The 14,730-nt window shown below is 46.1% G+C and overlaps 1 protein-coding gene across 1 annotated transcript in view; it reads left to right on the top strand.

Annotated features, from left to right (window-relative positions):
* LOC138497282 (dynein axonemal heavy chain 5-like) overlaps positions 1-14,730 on the top strand; it is a 1,499,851-nt gene that overhangs the window by 222,906 nt on the left and 1,262,215 nt on the right. The window contains exon 16 of the mRNA XM_069620634.1: positions 1,934-2,029. Coding sequence (XP_069476735.1) covers positions 1,934-2,029 — 96 coding nt within the window. The remainder of the gene's footprint in view (positions 1-1,933; positions 2,030-14,730) is intronic.

Raw genomic sequence — 14,730 nt, 5'->3', positions numbered from 1 at the left:
ATTAAAATAGGTGAAATTACTGCATATTGCTCCTCCACAACCGATTATGCCCTGGAAAGACCATTTCTAGTCTTGGGAAGAACGGGCCATTTTAGAGTATAATTATCAGCATTCTAAGTCCACTATAACTGTTAAAATCTGTGTGAACGCATTATTGAAGTACTATTCTTCATACAAATCTGCCACCGTTTTTGAGTAGAGCACCACTTAGGCTTGTAAAACATTTGCTCCATGAAGCTCTTAGGCTCTCCCCTCTAGATGAAGAGCATCTGGTACTTCCACCCTGCATGCATCAACACCTCGGACATCAAGTATTTCCAGCCGGTACCCATCAACACATCAGACATTGGGTACTTCCAGCCTGCACGCATCAGTACCTTAGAAGTCACACCGGTCCTTTCATCTATCCCAGTAATAACTAACCCCTCAGCCCCCACTTTCCTTGCAAGGCAATGAGGCCAACAAAATTGGCTGTGTACATTGTTTATGTATGGCACACCTCGGCCAAACACCTTCCCTCCCACTTGGTAACATGTAAGAGATTGGTACGTAGTAAAAGGCTGGATTTATATACAACTGCTAGAAAACACTATAATTGTGCATTTAGTGCCCTGGGAGTCAATAATAGGAAATCGGAAATACCCTTTGGATCACTAAATTCACACATTATTGATACATTTGGATGGTCCTCTGAATAACGGTCCTCTCTTAAAACAAATGTAAGAAGTTTAGTGAGCCTACATGTTATTGGTCTAATATTGTAATGTACATCAAGGTGGTCTTGTGTGGCTGACTCATGTTTATCTGGGAGGATCTCAAGCTGGAACGTTCAGTATCCTACTTAGTGGTACACACAGTTTGGGTAGGATGAATAAGAAATAATGAAGGGCAAAATGGAAGGAAAGATTTGCAAGTTAAGCAAAGAATGAAGGAAAGGAGAGATGGAAAGAACATAGGGGGAACAGAACTGAGAAATGAAAAAGATGGAACAAAGGAAAAAGAAGAGGTGAAATGGAGCAAATAATGATGGAAAGAAAGTAATACACTGCTGGAACGAAGGAGAAGATAAATAATGCATGCTCGTTGGAAAGAGGAAAGGATAGAATAAAGGAAAGATGGAATGGAATAACCCATGATTAAATGAAATACAGAAAATATAGGAAATGGAGAAAGAAACGAGGAAGGAAGGAAATAAATGGAACGATGGAATGAGAAGAAAGGGTGGAAAGGAAAAGCTAAGAAATGAACAACAATGATAGATGGAAAGGACTGAAGGACAAGAAGCCATAGGGGAGAACAGAATAGTGAAGAATGAAAGAAATACAAATATATAGAACATGTCAATTGCACCATTGCGCTTCAGAGTCAAAGCATGTCTCCTACTGTGATTTCCATTATTGATACATTTTATAATGAGCGTGGGAATTACTGATTTTACAAAGTGATTAATTGATGCTATTGGTGATAGTTTGTGACATAATCCACTCCACCATGGGGACCGTGGAAGAGATGGCAGCCAACTGGGCTGTTTTCTTACACGTTTTTGTGTTTGCCTTTGTGACACTGGTAATTACGTCAGTGATTGACATTACAATATGCCACGAGAGGCCCCATTCAACAAGGAAAAGTAATAACATGTTGATAGTATTGATATTTTATTTGTATCGCGCTCATAAGCATGTTTCAGAGCGGGACAAGTTTGTGACTCTAGTGTCTCCATCCATCTGTACCAGTACATTTTCACTTCATTTACAAGGTTCCCGTATATAACGATAATTTTCTGAATAGGGCTGAAATATTTAGAAACGGATGCAAAAATGAACCGTCCCTGTTACTGAGCACCACGATGTCTTACAGTTTTAAGTTATATCAGTTGGTATATCTATGTGACATGCTGCATTTCAAATGTTTATTTCTTTTTCTTTAATTACAGTTTGACAAAGATTATATTGAGTTTAAGAATCAAATTGAAGGACTTTACCAGTCTCTGCAGGCATTTATCGATTCCTGGTTTGAGAGGCCTTTAACTGTGAGTACATATGCTGCTCTGCCACACGTATGCTCTTTGTTGTTAATAACTAAAATGGCATTTTGTGTAATGTGTTGAAATAAAATGCCATTTCTCAGGTGAGTACAATTAAAATCAAGGTGTATTTTTGTTACAATTAAGTGATTCTAATCACGCAGGGACCTCCAAAATCTGTGCTGTTTTGAAACTACTAAAAATCATCCAAGTGTGGCCTCCACTAAGGAGCACATTCTTCGAAGATAGTGCATGTAACATGTAATGGCGCGGAGCATGTTGTCACAGTATACATATTTAACAATAGTATTCATTTGTAATTGTTTTGTTTTTTAATGTCTTATACATTTTTCAACACAAAAAGATAGACCTGTCAGCAAAAACCCTTTGCATTGGCACCATATCAACTTTCACCTTTTCACCCCTCATCCCGCTCCCACCCCACGATGCAGAGACTGCTTCAGTTCACCCCTGTTGTGCACCTAACTCCCCCAGTATGAACCCGTTCCAAACGTGGGGGGGGAGCATTGCCTCCCACTCCAGTCTGGCACCCATTGACCACACACTTGTGAAGCCTAGCGGGGGGAGGTCTGCACTGGACATCACTACAATCCTCATGCCTTCACTACCCTGGTACTCCGTGTCCCTGGATTACCTGGGATCCTATTTCCCATCAAATATTCCCAACAAGGAGGATTATTCCCCTTACAGAACAGAGCCCACGCCATGGAGTGACAAGGTTATATTCTCCATTAATTAGATCTCCCTGGCTTTAGCGGCCCATTCCATTTCTGACTCTTCAAGTGCATTGCTAAGCAAGCTTTTGCCATGACTAACATAAAATGTGCCATGTGTGTTGGAGGACTCCAACCCTCTCCAAATCCCTCCAACCCAAAAAGAATCAACATGGGATCCAATTGTGTCTCTATACCCTCTGCCTCTTTTATCCACCCCAGAACCTCCCTATAAACACCTGCACCTTTTCACAGGACCAATAAATAGGCCGATATGTGTTGTGCTCTCAGAACGCATGCAAACAACTTAGACTGTCCAAGATGTTCCCCCTAGTGAGTCCAACTGAATCATACTGCCACCTATGCAACAATTTCACCCTGTGCAATGTGTATTGGCAGGCTATGGAAGTCTTATATGCTCCTCTACACATTTTCTGCCATAGAAATTCATCCACTTCCCATCCCAGATATCTCCCCCATCTACCTCCAAGTCCGGACATGCTGTTCCCTTTTGCCAGCACCAATGCATCATCTAGTTTAGATATTGGCCCCTTGGTAATCCCCTCGAGCATGCAGTATTTTCTCAAACGGTGTGAGTTCCCGCTGTATTTCTGACCTCCATTTTTCTGCCATCAGCAACCCCTTCAACTGTAAGTACGAAAACATTGAGCTTCCCAATGTTCAAAGAGACTTCCAACTCCTGAACCGAGATGTAGCTCCCCTTGCTCCACAGTTCACCCACGTTTTCCACCACAGCCTCAAACCATCCCTGGCACCTAGCCGGTCGGGGATATAATCTCTCACTGGTGGTGCCAATAGATGACTCAACAGTGAGGGCAATGTATTTCCCGGCTTTTTACTCCAGATGTCCCAGATCAAACCATTATACAGTGCTCCCTAATCCTCTTTGGGAACTTCCTCTTAGGAGCTGTGAGGTTGCAGGGGTAAGGCTCGGACACAAGTGTGGCATTGTTTTGGTTATAAACTTTTATTCACAATAATAAAGGGGTTGGAGAAAGCCCCTTTCTGTCTCTAAAACTAAGAGGGGTTTCCCAGCCTCAAAGAAAACTAAGGAAAAGTGTCATAATTTCCAAATTAAAATAGTCTGTCACTGTCGTGTCCCGAAACCCTACTTCTGACCCTAACCCTATTAACTAATGACTAACGTGAAAGGACTCCAAAGTAAATTAGTTGGGACAGTTCTTGTCGCTTCAAAGTTCTCAAAGACTGAAGTGTTCAAAGAAAAAATAAATGTTGTTCTTCACAAACGATATTCCAATGTATTCCAATGACCAGGGTTTGTCTGTTTTCCCCTGGCTTCCAACTGATCCCGATTAGGAGCTTATCTTCTACTTTTCAGCAATGGACAGTCTCTTCTACTCTTAGGTTTTCAGAGCCTCTAATTCTCAGGCCTTCAAATTGGTGTGGGTCTCTTACTCGCAAAGCTGTATCACAAAACATTGATTTATTCTCTTGACAAACATATTTTTTCTTTCTGGACAGTCTGTTTCTCATAGGGTTGCACACACTCTTATTTGGTCGTCATATGGTTGCGGGTCCAAGACTCACAACATGGCAATACCACAGCTTGATTTACTGTCCGGCCAAGTTTGTGTCCCTTTAAAATGTTTAAAAACTCTTTAGGGTCCCAGACCCTCGTGCGGTTTTCAGAATCGGTCTCTTATATGGGTGCAGGACCCAGACTCGAAATACATGTTCACCACGGCTTGATCCTTCTGCCAAGGCTGAGGTTCTTTCACTTCTTTCAGTTACTTTTAAGCTCCCAGGCTCTCTTGTTCTCAAGGGGTTATGTGTCCCAGACTTGCATACCACTTTCATGGTCTCCGACCCTTCTCAAATGCTTTGCACACTTCTCCCTCCGCCCGCATACCTTTTCTCTTGGTTTGCATCTTCCGAGGAACAGCGTCCTACTGCCAGGCTCCTGAAGTACTTGGAGACTTGGCCTCGCAGTTTGTCGCTTTGCTGCCATTAGTGTCCTTCTTGGGGTGGCTCTGCTTCACATTGCAGCTCTCCCGTTTGGGGCTCACCGGGAGGTTGATTCGGCTACTTGCTCACATTGTCCCTTTTTCCTGGACTACCAGCGGTGTACCTCTGCCTTCCCTGCACAGCGTCTCCCACTTCTCTACCGGGCTTGCTGGTGTGGTTCTTGTGACTGCTCGTCGGGTGCCAGCTGCCTCGATTCTCCTCCTCGGAGGATAGCTCTCACCCTGTGTCGCAGCTGACTGGGATTTAAACTCTGGCACTTTCCTGTTGGGTTGTTCTGGACCAATCAAAAATTGCGGAAGGCTAGACCATTCACTCAGATTCTCTGGAGTGATCTGCATCCCTCTGGGCCTCTTCTTCACAGTGCTTGTGCAGTCTTTATATGGAAAAGCAATCGTGTTCCCTAGTATTCTAGTCAGATCTGAAGTACTAAGTTGACGGATTGTACAACAAAGCATGTTGGCCCTATCTGCAGATAGAAAAGAAGGGTTGCTCTTTGGTAAAGAGGGGGTTTGAATTAAAGCGGGATTATATTGCATTCTCTGGGAAGTGTTGTCCCTAATCCCATAAGGGGCTTCCTCTCTCATATGATTGAACTCTGGGGTCCTCAGATCCCACCATATGAAACTAGCATGCACCGGGCAAGAAGCAATCCTGTTGATTACAGCTGGGCAAGCACAAATCAAACAGATCAGTGGACTGGAACAGATTGGTGAGAGCTGACATCTGGGTTTACAGCTAACATTAGTTTTATACTACGAATACAATAGGCAAGGAATTGGAAACCGTTGTAGCTTAAACTCTTCATGTTTTGTTGTGGTTCCCAAGAAACTCATTAGTTATAATACATCATGTCCTTAGAGCTAATGTATGTTATTAGAACGTGATTGAGGCTAAGAGATTAACCGTATCCCAACTCATCGCCTCCCCATGTGGCACCACATCAATTCTCACCCCACCCAGGAACAGTATGCAGTTAGTAACATAACATTTGATCTGACTGCCCAAACTTTATTATACTGCCATTGGTCAGCACCATTTGCAAAAAACACGAAACACCCTGTTTCTGGCGGTAAGGGAGACATTCAGACAGTACCTGCCGGATATTGGCCTTCACAGACCTTGTAGTGAATACTCCAAAGGCTGGCCACCTCTCAAGAACACAAAAGCATACTGTTTGATTGGTTCTCCCAGGAACGCCAATCCGTTCAGCTTCCCCTTCCCATAGCCACCTGCCGATAGGCACTAGTGGCCATGTGAACGGGTCCCTGCCTCAAGTCCATTTTCCTTCCGCCCCTGAGTGCCCGCAGGATTGGCTTGCCACCCTGTCATTACATCACCCAGTGTTGCCTTAGCTGCTTTAGTCTGCCTGTGATGCGCAGCTTGAGCTCAGTCTCCTTCCTCCCTGGCCCGTGATCTGTTGATCATGTGTTCGGTGCAGGGTTTCCCGGGCAGGGGCCATCCTGGGGGCAACCCTGCTAAATGTGTTTACCTGGGATATGTTGTTCCCAATCTTGTGCTAATCATACAAACGTCCCTTGTTCGATGGTACACACAATGCATCCCTAATCCTACATTTCCCTGTGAGGCCTCCTTTCGTGGTGTGACTGCAGTTTGTTTGTGTACCTGTGTTTTTCCCCCCCTAGAAGGTGCCCCCCCCCCCGATTACTTTCAAAGGTGGTAGGTGCGCCCATCCTCCCCCATCTGGCGCTGAATTGGCACCTTTAAACATGATCCTCCTGGCCCAGAGCTGGAAAACAGAAGGACCTATCCTGGCATGGTGGTGGGTTAAGATCTGGGGCATATTGGCCATGGAAAGGGTGTGGGCATTGAGAGGCGGGACATACCAAAAGTTCCTGAAAACTTGGCTCCCTTTTCACGACTATGTAAAAGATAAGGAACAACACTTCCATAAGCTGACCTTCCTTAAAATTGTACATGTGCTATAGGCGAAAATGGGGGTACAACACAGGAGTACCATGCTGTAATAGATAGCTTCGATCCCTGAGATCTGTAATCATGCCATACTTGTTGAGTTGGGGAAGGGTTGGGGGAGGGGAATGTGTTAGCATCATCATCATCATTATTATTACTATGGTTATTTCTTCCCTTTTGTTTAGGCTCTATGCAAAATGGACTCATTGCCACCGATGACAAGCAGCCTGATTAAGGGCCTCTAATTTGTATCTGTATTGGCTGTGAAATCTGAGAATTAACCTTGAAAAGAGCATGAGCAAACGTCTTGTACTGAAATAAATGTGACAATGAGTTGATAATAAAGTTTTTTTTTAGAAAAAAACATGATCCTCCCTCTGACCACCACACCCAGGGGCACTATTGTACTGTGTATTCACCACCATGGCCCCATGGGAAAGGTCTCCACCCAGGGGAGAAGAGACAACATCCTCTGTTTCGTCAGAGCCCATAACCACTCTCCTACCATTACTGGTCTCAAACTGAACCTTTACAAGTGCGCCCACTGCTTATCCTTGTACACCCTTAAGTGCCTCACCAATACCCTCCATTGCGCTGCACTATAGTGCAAAGTCAAGTCCGGTAATCCTACACCCCTTCTCCAATCCTACTCCAGTCCTTCGGGAGCATCAATATTTTGTATGCGATTAGTTGTTTCCGCCCCTCCCATGTAAAGCTGTGCATACAACCTTTTCACCTCTCACAACAAGTGCCCTCGTAAAGATCTTTGCATCAACTATTAGGAGAGGGATGGGAATGTACGACACACAAAAGCGAGGGTCCTTTCCCTCCTTGGGAAAGACTATTAGTCTGACAAAAGGTTTCTGGGGCGCTTTTCAAGTTGACAATGTGTTTTATGGAGTTTTACCAGCTGAGCGACCCGCAATCCTGCAAACATTTTAAACAAACCAATAGTGAATCTGTCATCCCCCGGTGCTTTCCCCATTGATATTCTTGCAATAGCTGCTGCTACTCCCTCTGACATGAAAGGGGTGTCCAACCCTCCAATCCCCCGACTTCAGCCCCGTTTAGCTTCGGGAGGGAAGTACCACTGAGGTATTGCTCAAAGTCCACCATCTGAACCTTCTTCGCCACTGCCGCATATAACCCCTCATAGAAGGTGGTGAAGCTCCTGCCTACCTAAATTATCTCCTTCGCCCATCTCTCTTCCCTCTGTACCTGAAGCCTAGCTCCCACATTATTCCCGATTTCATAAAGCTTCTGCCTCAGGTACTACAGTTTCGTGATTACATTCCCCATTTCTAACTTTGAGTGCATGTCTTTTCGCCCTCACCTCCAAAAGGTCCTCATCCACTTCCCTGAGTTCCAGCATCCTCCCTTCCAACTGGCCAATCTCTTCCTGTAACCTGCTCAGTTTCCTCTCTCTTCTTATTCGCCCCTTCACTTATAAACAGTCCCCTCCAGGTTACATTCGCTTCTTCACACACCACACATAGATCCATCTCGCCTGTATCATTTATTTTGAAAAACTCCTCTGTTGCTCCTCGTAGCTCCTCCATAAACACTGTGTTCTTCCATAAGGAATCCTTGCATCTCCAGAGTGAGGCCCATCTGTTCAGCCTGTCTAAAAGCAGGTTCATACAGGCACTATCATGATCTGACCACCTACCAAGGCACACATAATCAATCCTCTACCATGTCGGGGGAGAAAAATGTGAAGCACCTTTCCTCTGGGCGCATTCTTCTCGATACATCTGCTAGCCCCCTGTGACTCCATTAAATCCCCTCCTCCCCCCTGCGATGGGCCTCCTCCCATCTCTGCGCGAAGGGCGAGTCTATCAAGTCGCGGGTCAGCCCACAAGGGACGTTATATTAGGTTGGACTAATAAAAACCTATCAAATTCAGTGAAAAAACTGTTCAAAAGAAGCTTTGGTTACAAGTAAAATTGAAAAACCCAAGAAATTGAACAGTTATGGTAAAGTATGCAACCATAACTTGCGCTACCACCATGCACTGCTAACTCGAGCACCCAGGACAGCAAAGATGACATCATAAATGGCATCATTGATGACATCACTGATGACATCACATATGACATAAATTCTTATGAAAAGTCCCTACAAGGGGTAATGTTTAGAATGTTGCTAGCATCATATGTAGGGTGATAAGGAGACCTCTCGTGAATTACTCCATGTATCACAAAATGTACTTATTGAAACCATGTTTCTATTGAAGTGTTGTTAATACAGCAATCTAATACACAACCAGAGGCAATGGCTGCTGCAGGGACCATAGAAGTAGAGTATTTTTAATCTAGTAATATTGGCCAGTAGAATCATAAATCCAAGTCTATCAGAATCTTGACTAATGTTAAACATGGAATTACCTCCTAACAATACAATAATTACTACACACATCTTAATACCAAGAATGCATATGGAGAGCATCAGTACTACTGAAAAACCTGAGGGTATTCTCACTCCTAAGCCTCCTGGATCCTCTTCTCAGGTGGCCAGGGAAAGGCCATCACTCTTTAAACCCGACCCTGGGGTTCGAGAGTGAGGGAGGATCACCAGAGTGGAGGGTCCTCGGAGTTTGGGAGTGGGGGTACCCTCAGGTGAGACATGGTATCCCCCTTTGCCTAATAATGGCCAACCTTCATGCGTTATTGCAAAACCTCTCCCCTAATTTCCCCACATTTGACATTTTAAAAGTACTGGGAAGAGGGGACCGAGTAGTAAAGACTATGTACATTTTACCACTCTACTACTGGGACGAAGAAGATGCCTGTAGAGAGTCAGGCATGTCCCTTTTATCATGGTCAGGCAAACCTGAGTAAGGACACACACCTGCAACCTGTTAACTGGTTGCAGGTGTCCAAAATTTGTGTTGGAAAACAAGAGAAGAAGAGCGACGGTGTCGGGGTGATCTCCCGGGGGCCGGCAGAGCCGTCCGCGGACCTCCGGGGCTGGGGAGGCCCCAACTCCTCCCGCGTCCCAAAAGGAGTATGAGGCACACCCAAGAGCAAAGTAATTACTGCTGTTTATTATAGTAACGGCAGGGATCGTTCTCCGTCTGTATGCATCCGGGGAGACGCTCTCATTCTTAGTGGGGCTCGCAGGCCCTTTTTACCGTAGTATGACACGCTGCTCTCGTCACCTGGGAAAAACCGTCACAAAACCTATCGCCACTTTGAGTTTGCTCCCCGAGTGGCTGGGTTAGTATAGGTACATATATGGACAAATGTTATTTGATAAGAACAGGTCAGGTGGCACACTTGGGTTGTCCCTACAACTTGCTACAATAAAGTGGTTACATGGGGACCCTTGGTGATTGGTTACCCGAAATGGCGTCAGTGAGGAGCCCCTCGTACTCTGATTGGTCCCCTCGTGAGCCCCCAAGCCTGGGACCATCGCTGTTCCCAGCCCGAAAGGTGCCTGGTGTTGGCAATATTGTGCAACTATGTGTTAGTGGCGGACAATGGACAGGTCTTTGCTAGTGGCTGTGGGTTGCAACATTGTGGCCTTGGTGGTGGGCTCTCGCAGGGACTCGTTCTGCATGGTCAGCGCATTGCTTTTCGTCTCGAGAAGGTTTTTCGTCTTAGAGGCTCCGTCCTGGGGACTCTTGCTGGCGGCCTACTGGGGCCTAGTTTTCCTGGGAGGCGATGTATAATTACTAACATAGGTGCCGCAGGGTGACAGAGTATCACAAGTAGTAGTAGATATATATATATATATATATATATATGTATGTATGATGACATCTCTATGGGGGTAGGGTAGCATGAAGCGTCTGCAAGCGTATACACAGGCCTCCTACAGCACCGCAGAAACGCAAGATGCCTGAAGAGCTTATGTGAAAAATAACAACGATGCACTTCCGTGAGTGTCTCAGTCCGCTATGTCATAGCACTGAGCATGTTCTTCGTGCGGGTTGGAGTGTGAGTGATCAGTGTGCATGGTGGCACGTGCGTTCTTGTCTGTTGGCTATGTCGTCATGGCATCTCTAACGATGTTGATGCTTTGCGGCTGTTGTTCTAGTCGATCTGGTCCATGTCACAGGCGTCGGCTTGGCCAGGGCATGGTAGTGGGCATGCTCCTCGTGCATGTGGGCCACAAACACATGGTACCTTGTCGTCTGGTAAGGAGGTGAGCGGGTCAAACTCCTCTCGCAGGGGGTGCTTGGGCCGTTATCCTCTAGGCCAGGGTCTGGATGAGAATGGGGGGAGGGTGTTTTCCCATTTTCCCACTTCAGTCCCCCCCTCTGGTCGCCTTGTCGACCACAAAATTATCCGCTCTCTTGTCCCTGCGTGGTCTCCAAACCTTTGTTATCCCTCCTAAGTGTCCATACTGGTTCACATGATCTTCAAATGACAAGTACATATACACACATCCACCATCGGGTTTCCAGTAGACCCACTTCCCAACATAGCTCTTCGGGTTCCTTTGGTTTTCTACCTTCACAGACGGCGGGTGCGAGTCATTTTCTAATATTTGCTTGCACAATCTCTCCCTTTCTTTTATTATTATATCTGTGTGTCTGTCGTCTTCTGCTGGCATTAAGGCGTGCATACCTAACATTTCCATAATTTCATCAGTCGTCCGTGCCGTCCGAGCTCTCCACATCCTTAAACCTAAAAGAGCAGCCATTCCCAATATTATGCACCCAGCTATTATTTTAAGGCCATCTGACAGCCATGATGGCATTCATGACCACAAGTAGGAAAACCAGTTGGCATCTTTCTTCACTCCTTTAGCAGCTTCTTCCATTTTGGCATGCATTTTGGCAAGCTGTGATACTGCCTCAGTAAGGGTGCCATTATCTGCGTCATTAGCAGGGCTGAATGTGCAACATGATTTTCCAATTTTTACACAAACTCCTCCTTCCATTGCAGTAAGGAGGTCTAGCACATATCTATTCTGCAGTGCTACCATTCGCACTGCCCTCAATTCTTTTATTCCATTAAATCCATTGACGGTGGAATTTGTCATCATTAGCTCCCATCTTGTTATTTGGAGCCATTTTGCATTTGCATACGCCTGCAGTCCTGGATGTATTATTGATGAGAAGAACATTGCCGCTCTGCTAAACAGTCTGTGTCCTGGTGGGATGTCACGGAGAGCTGTTTCTGTTCTTCCCCATAGATAGTTTCCAGTCAGTGGCTCTTCTTGTCTTTTTACTCTTGACAATATATTTGTACCGTTATTTTCTTTTCCTTCTTCAATCCTCATAGATCTTATCCTCCTTTTATTCCCTTCTTCCATTTTAGGGATGTTTCCCAAGGTCACATCTTTCTGTGGTACCACTAAGGATGGTATATTTATGTGTACCATGGTACATAGTCCGTTCCAGGATGGCGGAAAGCTATGGTATAGTAAAGACTGGAGGATGGGTGTCTGTACTTCTGCTCTCTATATGGTAGAGGAGAGGCACAGAGGACCCCCGCCAAGATTCTCTATAGGGTAGCAATGGATGAGCAATCAAGGCCTAGCTTCTCATGAAGTGATGCAAGCTGGTTCTTAAGTACAGTGTAGTCCCCAAGCCCCCACAAAGGAATGTCCACACACTGAATATTAATTATATAAAGACTGTTTTCAGTAATACAAAGGTATGTACACTATCACAATAACACACTTTGTACTCCGAAATCAACAATGGTAAATATATACAATTCTAAAGTGGTACCACCAATATTGTCAGATCTCATTGAAGTGCATCAACTATACTGTCAGAATGTCACACAGATCAATAACAAGGAAACCAGCAATAGAGATAGGAAGGAAAGCAAGATGGTTGACACAATTGGCAGAATACTGGCCAAGCTACCTAGACACAGTTCTGTGTGGAGATCCCCCCCCCCCACCTGGGCAACCTGTAAAATAAAGATATATCACAAGCCCAGTCCATATATTGCTCAATAGTCTTGTTCTCTCCTACAATGTTTTTACCCCCCCAGTGTACCTGGTGGAGTAGAGTTCTTCGAAGAAGCGTCGACGGATCCTTCTTGAGTGACTCACTTTAAAGCAGGAGCCACGGATCGTCGAGAGGCGTTGAAGAAGGTGAACTTTGGCATTGATGAAGTCGATGAGAAGTTCGAGGGTCCCGAGACCACGTCGTTGATCCAGGCGGTGCTTGTCTGCGACGTTCTGCGAGGATGAGGTGTGCGGGGCACCTCCGCGATTGGTTTGTTCAGGACCGCAAAGAGTTTGTGAAGAACTGTGGCCCAGCAAGGGAGTTGAGTCGTCGAAGTCTTTGTGGCCTTCAGGTGGCGGGAAACCCACCAGCGGATTCTCCTTGGCGCGTCGGCGGCCTTGACTTTCTCCGGCAGGACAAAGCGGTCGATGTTGCGGACAAGGGAGTCCTTCGATTCAAATGTTCTTAGGCAAAGGAGCAGGTGGCTCCGGTTGTCGGCGGCATGGCGTCAAGTGGTCCCCTCTTCTGGGGCAACACAACTTCAACGGCCTCCAGCGGTTACACAAACCTGCGAACCCTGGACGACGGCAATGGATTTCAACAGTGGCGAAGTCCTGGTACTTCACTTCGTTCTCCTCAGCGGACCACGTCTCTGGTTGGCAGCCTTTCGAGGGTCTGACTTCCAGGGAGCTTCGGTGAAGGTCAGTGGTGATCGATGGTCCCTCGGAGCACGGGAAGAGGGTGCCTTACCAGGCCCTCTCTAGGCTCAGTCTTCTTCGAATTCGGCAGCTTTCAGATCAGGTCGAAGCAAGTGCAACAGCAAGTCTTCTTCTTCCAGCTGGGTGTCGAGGATCAGCAGTTCCAGTTACTCTTTAAGTGTAGACACAGCTTCTGAAAAATTTCCAGTGGTGAGAGGTCCCCAGATATACTATCCTGTCTCTCATCCACACTGCTGGATCACACTCAGCAGCCAATCATACAGAAGGGCATTCATGTAGTCAGTCAGCCAATCAGGCACACAGTGCATTCAGGCCATCCTCCTCCCTCTCAGACACTCACAACAAGGGATGTGGATTGGGACAAGTACCCAGACATTCAACACTACACACTGCATTTAGGCCAGTTTCGGCCAGGGCTGTCTCAGTCTTTGTCTCTCATATCAGAAACCAGACAGCCACAACAAGAAGTGCATATTGGTCACACACTCCATTCACCCAGGTCCCACCCACAGGGTGTACCCACAACGAACAGTCACTGGGAAGGCTCCAGCCAGTCTAGACTGGACTTCACAACAACACCATATATGTAACTTCCACCCAACAGCCAGTCAGGGCGAAGGGACAGAGTCTGGGCTTCCCAGGACTTTGGGAAAACAAGGTAACAGGAAATAGAAAGCAAGAGGCCACAGGGGCCATCTTGTTTTCTATCAGGAATCAACTGATTCCAATGGCAGGGCCTGGGTATCCCAAAATGGAGGATACTCGGAGCACCTGTCAAATTCAGCATGGAGCTGCCACCAGCCCATACCCTGCTCTGGGGGCCACCCACCGGTGCCCAAAAACATACACTAGGGGCACAGGGTTGTACCCCACCCATGGGTGCCATAAGGGTATCCCATGGGTCTGTACACCAAGCCAAAAACAGGAAGAGCTGCACTGCCAGGAGTCCCACATGGACTCCTGGGCAGAAAACAATACAGAACACAAATGAAAAAGGACTACAGGACAAGGACAGGGAGGCCCTGTCTCTCCAATGCATTTCCAGCATCACAGGTATGCCTTGTCTCCGCAGGCCCAATAGTGGTCCATTAGAACCGCTGTACCGGTACCCTCCTTTGTTATTGTCACTATCCTTTTGCAGTTGCTGTTCCTTCCGACATGTATGTCTCTGTTGTGTTGATAACATAGTGTCAGTGCAGTTAGTGTAAGTATTGATACCGGGTCTTCGTCCTTCTCTAACCAGGTCACCAGTCCGGCTGTCTTAGTCCATCCGTTGAAACACTTGTTGTTTTCATCGTCTATTTTCGCTATATTTGGTTTTGTCAGTGTTACCATTTCGCTCCCCACAACCCTGTCTGTACATCCTTCTTTCGTGTATACTTTCCCATATATTAGCAGCAG

The sequence above is a fragment of the Ambystoma mexicanum genome, chromosome 5q (assembly GCF_040938575.1).
Source record: "Ambystoma mexicanum isolate Mex_15411 chromosome 5q, UKY_AmexF1_1, whole genome shotgun sequence".
In the NCBI taxonomy this organism is placed as follows: Eukaryota; Metazoa; Chordata; class Amphibia; order Caudata; family Ambystomatidae; genus Ambystoma; species Ambystoma mexicanum.
The sequence above is the reverse complement of the archived record's forward strand: the minus strand, read 5'-3'. Positions and strand labels throughout refer to the sequence as shown.